We start from the raw sequence: 12802 nt of genomic DNA, 5'->3' as shown, positions 1-12802 counted from the left end.
TACATATATTAACATACCTACAAGGATACCTAAAAGAATAGAAGCTTGTGTGCTAGTCTCTTAAAAAAAACAACAAACAAAAAACCACAACAAAATTATAGGATGCAGAATGACTCATGCAAATTAGATAAATATATGTATTATTAGACTATAAATAAGCAGAATTCATGTAAGAATGCAACTATCAGTATGAGCTGAGTCTACTTAATACAACTAAAGCTTATATTAGGTGATACTGTTGTATCAGCTGCATGAACAGCAACAATTGTTAGCTTGATTGTAAGTTGAGGAACAGAAAGGGGTAAGAGGGCTTGTGATTCACTTACATGTGAAAGTGATTTATTCATGTGGCTAGTATTAAAGGATGCTACTTAGAACAGCAATTAAAGCATATAATAACTGTTTGCTGATTTGCTTCTGGATTTTGAGGGCTCTGTGCACAACTGCAGTTGTACAGGAGGTTAGGTAAACCTGTGAGGTTGTCAAATGAAAGCTGAGCCTAGAGTGTGAACAAAGTTAGTTTTAAGCTTCTGAAGGATATCAGAAAGACCTGGGCCTCTCTGTGTACTTTGCTTTCACCATATCCAGTCTTGCTGTTGCTGCTGCTAATGACTATGCTATTAGGGAGGGCAGTAGTTAGTACTGGCAGCCTACACATGGAACTTATCTTTTCATCCTCAGTTTTTATTAGGAACGGCAATCTAACCATGCCACAAGTAAATGCAAATTCTTGTATATTTATGGGGTTTCTGACCCACAGATTTGAGCTCCGCTAGAGAGTGAATTGCTTACATGTGACAGCATCCAGTTATTTCATACGAAGAATAATGTCAAATCTCTGTATTATTTGATATACATCAGCTCCTAAGACCAAAGGTAGTGAGGTTAATATCCTGTTAGTATTCCCTTGAAGCAAATAGGAAGTTGTGGAGAATTTCCTTGTTGCTCACTTTTTCCACTGCATACAAAAAGGAACCTTGTGAATAGAACTTACCCTGCAGAAGAGTTGAATAAGGGATTCTTCAGGTGTCCCTGTTTAATACTGCGTGTTTTACAGTCATTAGCAACCTGGAGTCAGCCGCTTGGATTCAGCTGTCCTACAAGGGAGATATGGATCCCCTAGAGAGGTGGAATCTAGGTAGAATGATTATACTGATTTTCCACAGCAAAGGAAAGGCAGGAGCCATCACTCCATCCCCTGTTTTCTTCTCTTTCTTCTTGCCTCCTCCTCCTTTTCTATCTCTCTATGCCATGTCCATCTTCCCAGGAGCTTCCTGCCCCACGGCTGGGGCCTCGTCCCAGCTGTGAGGTGCTCTTTGCTGTCTCTCCTTTGAAGCCTGGCTTGGGAAATCGAGGGAGGGAGGGAGCCTGTGCCCTTTTCCGTGCTGAGGTGGGAGGAGAGGAAGCTCCTGAGGAGGACAGAGGGGAGCTGCCTTAACCATTCCGGCATGTTTTCCCGAAAGCACGCTTCTCCCGTTGGAGCCGACAGAGGGTACGTACGGACACTGAGCAGCTCTCCCTGGGCAGTTTGCATTGCAGCCAGCAGCCTGGGGATGGGGTGGGGGAACAGCTGAGAGGGTCTCGGGTGTAAGGCTGGCATGGGACCCTGCCCCGCGATGGCTGTTTTGCGGTGGGAGCAGGTAGAGGAGCTCTTGTAGGCTGACTGAAAAGGAAGGGAGCTGATGAGGTGAGAAGTGTGTGCCGTGATATGAGCTGGGAAGTCCAGCTTCGAAGCGAGCCCCTCTGTGAGCCGGGTGTGCGACTGCTGTGGTGCCCTCGTGCCTGGTGTCCTTTTGTGGCTCCGGGAAGGTGAGAGGGGTTGGCCGAGGTGCTTCTGTTCATGAAAGGAAGCAGGGTGAGACTTTACCACATAGATGAAAGGCTTTATTAAACCCACTGAAGCCAGTTTTTGTTTCTTTCAGAACAAATAATAGCATAGAATTTGTTGTTGATCTGGCTTAGTTATAATAGGTAGAAACTATTTTTATGGATCTGTATGGAGATCCTGGGACTGAAATAGCAGAGGATGCTGCAAGACAGGAGCAAAGGGCATTAGCAGAGTTGTGTGTGTGGAGGTACTAGCTTAGAAGTCTGCAGAGGTTCTTCTTGCACCATTTCAGAATTGAGTCTTTAGCAGTGGAATAGAATTGTAGAGTCATTTGAGTTAGAAGGAACCTTTAAAAGTCATCTAGTGTAACTCCCCTGCAATGAACAGGGATGTCTACAGATAGATCAGGTTACTCAGAGCCCCGTCCAACCTGACCTTGAATGTCTCCAGGGATGGGACATCCATCCACCAGTTCTCTGGGTATTTGGTTCCAGTGCTTTACTACCCCTGTTGTAAAAAACTTTTTTCCTTATGTTCAGTCTAAATATCCCCTTTTTTAGTTTAAGCCCCATCCCTCTCAGCCTGTCCTTGTAGGGGAGGTGTTCCATCATTTTTGTGGCCTTCCTCTGGACATGCCCCAATAGGCCCGTGTTTGTCCTATACTGAGGACTCCACATCTAGACACAGCACACCAGGTGAGGTCTCACCAGCATAATATAGAGTGGCCAGATCACTTCCCTTGATCTGCTGACCACGCTTTTTTTGATGCAGCCCATGATATGGTTGGCTTTTGGGATACAAGTGCACATTACTGGCTTGTATCCAGTTTGCCATCCATTAGTACCCCCAAAATGTTTTTCAGTAGAGCTGTGCTCTACCCTTTCATCCTCAGGTTGTATTGATACTTGGGGTTACTGTGACCCAAGTGGAAGGCCTACTCTTAGTTCAGATAATTCCTTGAAGTTAACGCATTGGTTATTGTCACTAATAAAATCCTGTTCTAGCCTTCAGTCTGTTCCATAGCCTCTGCTTCCCCTTACTGCCTTTTCATAAAATTAAAGTTTCAGCAAAAATGCATTTCACTGTACATATTGTGTACTTATTTGCTCTCCCAACCTGCAGAATTATTCTTATTTTTCAGAAACGGTGTTCTGCTCTCTGACAGTGATATTTCTGCTTTGTAATTACACACGTGGGCTTTGTTCTAGAGACTACAGTGCAAGTGATTTATTGTCAGTGTCCAACATTTACTTGAACATTCAAGCGATAGTAACAATAGCCCTGAAGTTTGGAGATATTCTTTGAAAGGTAGCATCAATTCTAAATCATTCTTCTGGATTTTTAAAGTTCCTCCGTACGTTCCTGAGATATTTGGAGAATTGATAGTATCTCTAAGTGCATGGTAAGGCCTGTGATCATGGCATCCGCTGCATTTTGACATTAGAACTGTGCAAGGATTGAATGGTAAGGAGCAGTTCCTCTGAGTAATGCTTTAGTCAGCCCAAAATATGGAGCTGAATTTATGGCAGGAGAACAGGAGCAGGACTAATCTCACTGACCTCATGCAAAATCTGCCAAATTTCTATGTTATGGGTATGTAACTTACTCCTTACTGAATGATTCAGGAATCAAAACAGTGGCATGCAAAAGAAAAACACTATAGCATCCAGCAAGGCTCCATGGCATCCATTTGCATGTAAGATCTACTGTTAGATTTCTCTGGTTATGACTAGTTTCTGAAAATTAGAAATTTTCAGATTTAGCTGTTAGTTTTTAGGTATTACAGAACAGAGCCTTCAGTTTTCCAAAACAAGTAATGAACATGTTACATATACTGCCTTGGACGTGTATTTTGTTAGTCCTAGGTATGCTATAACTATATGAATAGAAGTGATAAATAAAGCACATGGATATATAGTATTAATATTTAATAATACTATGAATGAAATTCAATTAATAGTGAAATTAATATTAATTTTAAATACATTTGTCATTTAACTATTACAGTATTTATTTGGGTATGTTGAGGCTAACTTCTCGGTCTTTCCTCCCATATTAGTTTAATCTTTAGATGTATAACATAGCTCTCTCATTTCAGTGTTAGGAAAAAAGTATGGATGGAAGGTTTGCATTACTCTGTAATCAAGATCAAGATCGAGACTATATACAAGTTACATGACACAAGTGGACTACCAAAATATATTGTGAATTGTCAGAGAATTGAGGAGCATAGAGATACTTGAAGCCTCTAATGAGAGCATAACTTTGTAATCACATAAAGTAGTTCTTACGTACAGTAGGAAATACAGATACTTGTTTCAAGGCAAGAGTCTTTGCCACTTCCAGATACTGATCTCTAAATGGTAGTAAGGATCATGCATCTAAGACCTGGGGGATAACAATTCATGATCATGACGCATGATTACATAACAAACATTTCTGTGACTGAGTTACAAAGTGCTTTGGTCTTGTATTGCATGTGAAACCTAGGGTTTGTTTCCAGCCACATCTGTGCTAATTTCACTTTGCCTTTTTTTGCTGATTTATTCAGGAACTTTGCAGGTTATAAATAAACTGACAGGGAATGATAGCTTCTCCTGGACAAGAAATGGTCTGGAAAGAAGCTAAAAAGAGCAGAAGGCAAGGAAAGCATCACTGGCAAGTGCTTGTTTCTTGTGTTTGACAAGAGTTAGAAGTTTTTATTTTTCCTTTTGTCTCTCACAGGAGTTCTGAGGAGGGAGTGTGTTGTGTCAGTAATGTTATAGACTCTCCTATCCAAGGCATTCCATCTACTCTTGCTTTTGCTGCTCCCAACAAGGTAAAGGCAGTTTACATTCCTTTGTCTCAGGGTTGGAATGTGCATTGTACTACTGAGCAGAAGAAATGACAGAAGGCAAGCTTGTGTGCATGCTTGTGTTACACCTATAATTGTCCACTTCTGTATAAAAATCCTAAGCTTGTTTGTTTAATCACTTTTTACTGTATATTGTATCAGGCCTGTAGTTTAACCCATTCACAAATATGAATTCCTGACTCCCATCCTATCAGGTTGCAGGTCAAACTTTTGCAATGTAAGCTGAAAACTATTTAGAGTTGTATTGTCCTTGCTATCAGTAAATGCAGAAAGATTCCTTCTTGTCTTCAGTAAGAAAATAAATAGTTTGTATGTAAACATGGAAAGAGATGCTGGATTAGTATCTGTTTTACCACAGAAGATAATATCAACTTTTGCAAGTGTTAAAAGTATTTTCCCTGTTGTCCTTTTTTTTTTTTTTTTTCCCCACAGACTGTGGACTTGTTTGAGATGATTGAAAAAATGCAGGTAATGAGAAATCATTCTGTCAGACTTTGGACACTTTTTTTTTTTTTTTTAGCCAAACCATCTGCTGCTCTTTATCTTGTCATTTCAATGCTAACAACCTTCAATTTAGACTTGAAGAATATCTGGTTTTCTAGGTCCAAGCTTCTGTATGAAGTCTTGAAACTATTTTCCTGTGTTCATTTCTAGAACTTGCATGATGGAAGAGCTATACACATTATATACACTGTATACAGAGTGTTCTTTTCAGAATTATGATTTTGAGAGAAAATCAAAGTTGCATAAAGGGATTTCTGGCACAGTCTTCAAAATCTTCAAGAAACTTTTTGCTGGGTAGCAGATGCTAATGACAGGTGATTAGTAGGACATTTACATGTGTTAACATAACTGCATTAAGCAAAGTCAGCTTTAACTTGCACAAGCAAGGAAGACTCTGGCTTAATTCTTTTATTAAAAAGCGTGCATTCAGATGTATACACTGCAATGTGAAATGAAATATAAAAGGGAAAAACATCTTTCCTCTGCCAAATGAAGTGATAGTATAATACTAATAGTTTATATATCTAGCAACTGAATTTTTAAAGCTTTTTTTTTTTTTTTTTTCAGATTATATGTTCTCAGAGCATCCTTACAGTCTGCCAATACTCTATCTGATTGTTAACATTTCTTTATAATACTATGGTTAACTGTGATCTAATGTAACACGTAGGATGATACATAATTCCTGTCTTTTATTTTGTACTAAAATAAGGTTTTGCACTATACAACCTGAGCTACATTGGATCTTTGCTTTGCTCTAGAGGAGTGATTGTTAAGGGGAGCTCCTTTAACTATGGGCAGTCTAGCATGGAATGTGCTGGCATGTTCTTTCTCTTCTCTGCAGAAACTCTAATACACTGACTTATAGCATCTCAAGATGTTTTCCCTCAGGCTGAGATACTGGTCATCCACTTGGACCTCCTTTGAAACTGGAAACCTTTTGCAGTTATCAGATCTGTCAAGAATGCCAAAGAAGAAGAACCTTGCAACACTGCAGTTTCCCAGACTCCATTTCCACATGCAGAAATCCCCCAGTGCACAGAGAGCTTGTCCCCATACTTTCTGCAGTTTATTCCAGAAAACTGGGGCTGCCTTGCACTTCTGTGTCTCTCATGTGTCAACCTTATTTTGACAGAACATAGTCTTTTCTTGCCCCAAAATTCTGTTCCAGAGACACCTACTTCAGAACCAAACTTTCTCCTGAGTCTCAGCCCAGTACACTGACAAGTAAAACTCCAGGTCACATTAACTGAACACCCGTTTGCACTTTGTGTACTCTATGTACACTTTCATGACCTGCCCAAATACAAAGTGGCTATTACTACCTCCATACAAAGGTATAGTTTACTTCAGCCCTATTCCATTTTGATTTCACAACTCATCAGGTCATTTTTCTTTCTTTTTTTCTTTCTTTCTTTTTTTAAACCTAAGTGGGTTTTTTGTTTGTTTGTTTGTTTTTGTTTGTTTGTTTTAATGTATAATGGATATCTTTTTCTTTCAGAAATAGCAAAGGAAAAGAAAAAAAAAGCATCCTGATCCTTATTAATACTCAATGTTAGTATTGCTATTACTCAGTATTAACACTGTTGCTCTGCTGCTGGCAGGTCTTTTCACCTTATAGGACTGGAACACTGTCCTCAAACTTTTGCCCTTAAGTATCTTACATTTTTACTGTATGTAAAGTAGAAAAGTTATTTCAGATTTATATATTTCTATCAGATACATTTACAAGATTGTTTCACTGTAAAATGCTCACATAGACGTGGCTGTTATGAATGAGATTCTTCTTATTGTCAGAATGAAGTCAGGAGCTGCTTATCCTGTCCGTTAACCGTTACATTAAGCAGTCATTGAAGGTGTATAAAAATACAGTCACATCATCACATTCCTGTATGAGAGTTGGAGGATACTGATGTCAGTAATTAATTATTAATTCTTACTTACATTGTGTCAGAGAAAGCTCCAATCCTGATCTTTGGCTTCCTATCTGTCTGTGCAAATTATGCGTCTTGTCCCTCTGTACTTATGCCTACTTGGACTAATATCAGCATAGGTTCCCATGTCTTTTTGTCTTCTTTTGTTCTCAATCCCTGCTTAGTCAGCACTGAGGGTTCTCATGACTAATGTTTCTGTTACTGTGTTTCTGCTGCAGAAGTGTGTTGGAAGTGAGCAAACCCTTGCCATAGTGAGCAGGCAGAGAATGAAATAGCCTTCGATAAGAAAGGCATCTACTGACAGAGGAAGAAACTAGGCATCCAGTTGCATATGCCCAGTTAATGTTGCATAACAAGTAAAGGAGATAAGCAGGACTGTGCCATAAAGCTCTTTGCACTAATCAGATGTAAGCATGGAAAGTGATTCTCATTTTCTCTTTTGCCTCCAAGAGACAGATTTATTCCATTATGTGAATGGAAGGAAGGCATATAAACTTTCCAAAGTCTTGCCTAATACTCAAAAAATTTCTTACTTTTCTTAAACTTTCTCTGAACTTTTTTGCTCTGCCTGATGGTATGGTATCTTCAAGGGAGAGGGAACTCTAAAACTGTGAGAAAAAGTCTGAAATACTATTCTATGAATACTATTTTCTATCAATAAATATTTGTTTATTTATTGTTTGAATAAGAAGTAGAGTAGCTTAAAGAGACTGGAAAAATATATAACAGAATTCCTTTGGGATAATTATTTTGATTTCTGCCAGCTTTCTGCTTTTAAGGAACTGTAAGGCTTTTGAGTTTTAATGCCAAATTAGGAATAGCCTGGCCAAGTTCCATCTTCACTCCTCCTGCTTATTCCAAACTTCCCAATTTGCTTAAAACAGAAGATTATAAAGAACAAAAATATACAAGTTGAGAATATGGAGAAGAATGCAGAGGGTAAATGAAACAAACATGCTGAAACACAGGATTCACTGTCCATGACTTTCTGTTACCAGGGGAGTCGTCTGGATGAACAAAGATGTTCCCTTCCAGCTCCTCTCAAGGTCAGGCTCGGTCATTGTTGCCTCCTAAGTTATTGATAATGACAGATGATTACTGACCAGGCTGGCACTGCATTTTCAGTGTGGAGTGAATAGGGAGCTTAAAAACACTCATTTTAATTAGCTGTGAGAGGTGTTACTGTGTACGTGAAAGACAGTATTTTTCTTTTTCTGATTTAAGTTATTCCAATAAGTGTTTAATATTATTAAAAATCCTAGTTTTGACAAAATAATTGATTCAGTTTTTTTCATTTTAAGACCCTTAATAATATTTATGAAAACACAGTGCATTTATTTCAATTGTCTGCTTGAAGACTCTGATGCTACAAGAAAGCTGATGTGCTTCCCTCAATTTTGGGCCAATAAAAACAGATTTTTATCCTTAAATTCTCAACTTTTCCTCTCAATTTTTTTCTGTTCTAGCTCAAGCATGTTAACTTTAAAATTAGCTTTTATGGATTTTTGTTCTCAGAGTTTTATATTACAATGCTGAGACCTGGGAAAGGAAGTCCAACTTAAAATTCTAAAATAAAACTCTAAAGGTGGACTAGGGCAGAGCAGAAGCTAAAGGCATAGTTGGTGCTGTCATGAGAGGAAAAGAATTTAAAAGATCTCTCACACTTTTGCTAATTTTTGCTAACATTCTCTTCTGATTTCAGACAGAAGAAGAGTATATTCCTTACCCCAGCATCCATGAGGTGAGTCTGTACTACTCTTCTCTGATTTTTCTCTTGAACTTTCAGCCTACTGGCCTTTTTAGCTATTGACCTTTCAGCTTTCATGTTTTCCTCATGTCCTTCCAAACAGGTATTACAGAAAGGGTGGCCATATCCTCTCATTATCTTACCCCAGTTTGGGGGCTACTGGATTGAAGGGACAAGCCACAACCTCTCCAGTCCAACTCTCTCTGATGTACCCTTTCCCTGGAGTGTTAAGGTGAAACTGGAGAGTGACCCCACAGCCAAGCTATACCGCAAGCATTTCCTAGGGAAGGTAAGGGTAGTCTTCAGATCCCTCTTTGACCTGCCAGACATAAGACTGAACTGTATCTCAGGCTTTCCCTGGTGGATTTAGAAATAACTGCCACTCAACATCCCTTGAACTAAGTAAATGAAATTCATACAACTGCATGGCCAGCAGTGTGTTAAGTTGATCCTGCCCCCTGTGACCTGTGCATCTTCCTGTGTGTTAACAGAAGTGAAAGATCTGTACCAAAGAATGCTTACATTTGGTTAAGAAGCTCCTCTGAGGCTCACGGACAGTAGAGATGATGAGAAAAAAAATGTGAAATAGTATTGGAGATGTATGTGGCATGAGTTCTAGAGGTGACTTCTGCGCTGAGCACAATTCCATTGACAATGAGCGAGGTGGTCCATTTTTCTCAGATAATAAATATTTTTCTCAGATAAGCAAATGAGGATGATGACCAGACATTGGCACTGGCAGTTTTAGGGAACTAATTGGTTCCCAGAGTGGATTTCAGGATGATTTTAACTACCAAGACAAGGGAACAAAACCATGGTCTTTTCTGAGAGACAGTTTATAAGGGAATAAGAAAGCCAGCTGTGTACACTCACACTGTATCTTATTCAGTGATCTGTCTGTGTGTCTGCTTAGTAAGTTTAAAATGGAGAAGACGAGCTTTGCACACTGCTGGGGACTTGTTCTGCAGTAGTCTGACTTGCCTGAATGATCTTGTATAGTATGCAACTAGAAGCTGTTGTAAATATCATTTATTAGTAAAGCACCCTTTCTGAAGACTTTCTGTCCAGATCTGCTGTAATGGACATGTCCCATGACGTTCTGGAATCCTTCAGTTTGCCAATTGTAATTATTTTTCTGTCATGATAAATTTAAGGTTCTCCTTGAAGGTTTCTGATTTCAGCTGTAATGAAAGATGAAGTGGTTTTCAGTACAGTTGTAGAATTCACTGCTGACCTGATATCATAGGATCATAGAAAACTGAGGTTGAAAGGGGCCTCTGGAGGTCATCTTGTCCATCCCTCTGTTCAAGCAGTGCTGTATCATCATTGTTTCTTCTAAGTAGGAATGGGGCAGAGTGTATCCTCAGCAGGTATGCAGATGACACAAAATGAGAGTGATGAATTCACCAGTGGGCTATGTTGCCATCCAGAGGGATCTCAACAGATTGGAGAGGTGAGCTGACAAGAATCTCATGAAGGCCAAGAGATATGCAGAGTCCTGCACCTGGAAAGGTACAACCCCTGGCATCAGGACATACTATAAGTTACCTAGATGGAAAGCAGCTCTGCAGAAAAGGACCAGTGGGTCCTGGTGGCCATCAAGTGTAAATGCTTGCTGTTAAGAAGTTTAACGGTATCCAGGGCTAAATTAAACAAAGTATTGCCAGCAGGTGAAGAGAAGTTTCCCTTCCTCTCCAGTCATCACTGATGAGGCCATATATGAAGTACTGTGTCTAGTGCTGGATCTCCCAGTATAAGAGAGGAATGGACATACTGGAAGGAGTCCTATGTAGGGCCACAAAAATGGTTAAGGAACTGGAGCCTATCTCCTGTGAGGAAGATCTCAGAAAGCTAAGACTGTTCAGCCTGGAGAAGGTGTGGGGGAATCTTAACAATCAATCTTATTTTTAGAGTATAATGGAGTATAAGGGAGGGTGCAAAGAGGACTGAACCTGTTTTTTTTTTCAGTTGTGCCCAGTGCCAGGACAAGAGGCAGTGGGCTCTAACTTCAACATAAGAAATTCTGTCTAAACATCACTTTTTTTTTATATTGGGGGACAGAGCACTGACCCAAGTTGTTCAGAGATGTTGTGGAATCTTCTCCTTGGAGAATTTCAAAAGCCACTTGAACATGGTCCTGAAGAACCTGCTCTGGGTGAATCAGCTTGAGTAGGAGTTGGACCAGGTAGACTCAGAAGTCCTTGCCAACCTCAGCTATACTGTGAAGTGAACATGAAGGAGTTCCCTTTCCGTCAAACTCCATATGTTCACAAAGTGCCCAACCATCAGTGATTAAGTACTAAATAAAGACTCCTCTCTCCATTCTTCTCAAGTACCCAGATTTTGTTCTTTGATTTAATTGACATGAGTATGTGTCTATATCCCATTAGGCTTGTAAGCTGGTGAGGAAGTATGTATGTCTCAGAGAAGAAGGTGAAAAAGACTCTTGTCACAGAATACTCTATCCATGGGTAGAAAACTTCACCCATATCATAGGCTTGCTGGGTTTATTTAAGTTATGTATAAAAACATGACCTGGTCTTGAACACCTCCAGAAATGGGGAGTCCACAAGTTCTCTGAGCAACCTGCTCCAGCGCCTCACCACTCTCTGAGTAAAAAATTTCATCTGAATCTTTCATTTAAATATCCCCTCTTTTAGTTTAAAGGCATTCCCCCTTGTTCTGTCATTATCAGACCATGTAAAAAGTCAGTCTCCGGCCTGTGTATAAGCTCCCATCAGGAACTGGAATGTGAGATCTTCCTGGGGCCTTCTTTTCCTCAGGATTAACAAGCAAAGTTTTCTCAACCTTTCTTTATAGGAGAGGTGCTGCAATCCTCGGATCATCTTTGTGGCCTTCCTCTGGACCTGCTCCAATATATATATTGGACCAATATATATGTAGAATCTCCTGTTATTTTTCACATCTCTCAATAAGTTCAGTTGATCTGCACCTTGGCTTTCCTGATTCCATCTCTGCATGTCTGGACAGCTTCCCTATATTCTTCCCAGGCCACTCATCCCCATTTCTACTGCCTGTACATTTTCTTCTTTTCCCTTAATTTGCCCAGCAGGTCCTTACTCAGCCATGTCAGTTTCCCATATCTTCTGCTGTCCTTTGAGAAGTACCACCCGTGTATCTGTTCTTATGTCCCTAAGGACAGTTTTCCAGAGGATCTCATCCAATAATTCCTTAAACAGACGGAATTTTTATCTTCTGAAGCTCAAGATTCTGACCCTGCTTCTGACCAGACCCATGTTCCTTGAGATCACTAACTCAACCACAGCATGGTTGCTGTAGTCCAGATTGCCTCCTGTCTGAACCTCTTTAATTATCTCCTCTGTATTGGTGAGAACCAGGTCCAATAACACTTTATCTCTTGTTGGTCTGTCCAGGTATTGGACAGACTATGAAGCTATCCTCAGCAGACTCCAGGAGTCTTCTGTATTGTTTGCAGCCTGCTGTGTTGCTTTTCCAGCAGACAGCTGGGTGATTGAAATCCCCCATCAGGCTGAGAGGTTGTGAGCATTAAATCCATTGTAAATGGTGCAAGAAAGCCCCACCAGCAGGCTCCTCTTGATCAGGCGGCATGTAATAGACCCTGACCACCAGATGTCCCTTATTGGTCTGGTCCCTAATTTTAACCTGTGTGCTCTCAAACTGAATGTGGCTGTTTCTCTTCATGATCTATCAACTTCTTAACATATAAGGCAACTCCTTTGCCCCTCCTGCCCTTTCTATCTCTTCCAAAAAGCTTGTAGGCTTTGATCATCCTATTCCAGTTGTGTGATTCACCCCATCTTGTTTCCGTGATAGCAGGCAGGTCATAGTTTTGTAATTGCATCATAGTATTCTGGCTTTATCAGAATTGGTAGCCTCTTATTGATGTCCCACATTCGGACCTCCAGCAGACAGCAGAGCTATCTCAAGAGATT

The 12802-nt window shown here is 40.1% G+C and overlaps 1 protein-coding gene across 1 annotated transcript in view; it reads left to right on the top strand.

Moving 5' to 3' along the window:
• Nucleotides 1–1708: 1708 nt before the first annotated feature.
• LOC306958608 (rap1 GTPase-activating protein 1-like) overlaps nucleotides 1709–12802 on the top strand; it is a gene marked incomplete at both ends in the record, with an annotated part of 31887 nt that continues 20793 nt past the window's right edge. Inside the window, 6 exons of the mRNA XM_079550158.1 lie at nucleotides 1709–1809; nucleotides 4553–4646; nucleotides 5115–5150; nucleotides 8119–8166; nucleotides 8823–8861; nucleotides 8971–9156. Of these exons, the coding sequence (XP_079406284.1) occupies nucleotides 1709–1809; nucleotides 4553–4646; nucleotides 5115–5150; nucleotides 8119–8166; nucleotides 8823–8861; nucleotides 8971–9156 (504 nt within the window). The remainder of the gene's footprint in view (nucleotides 1810–4552; nucleotides 4647–5114; nucleotides 5151–8118; nucleotides 8167–8822; nucleotides 8862–8970; nucleotides 9157–12802) is intronic.

The sequence above is a fragment of the Tetrao urogallus genome (assembly GCF_951394365.1).
Source record: "Tetrao urogallus genome assembly, chromosome: 1".
In the NCBI taxonomy this organism is placed as follows: domain Eukaryota; kingdom Metazoa; phylum Chordata; class Aves; order Galliformes; family Phasianidae; genus Tetrao; species Tetrao urogallus.
Note: the sequence above shows the minus strand (reverse complement) of the source record. Positions and strands in the feature narration are given on the sequence as shown.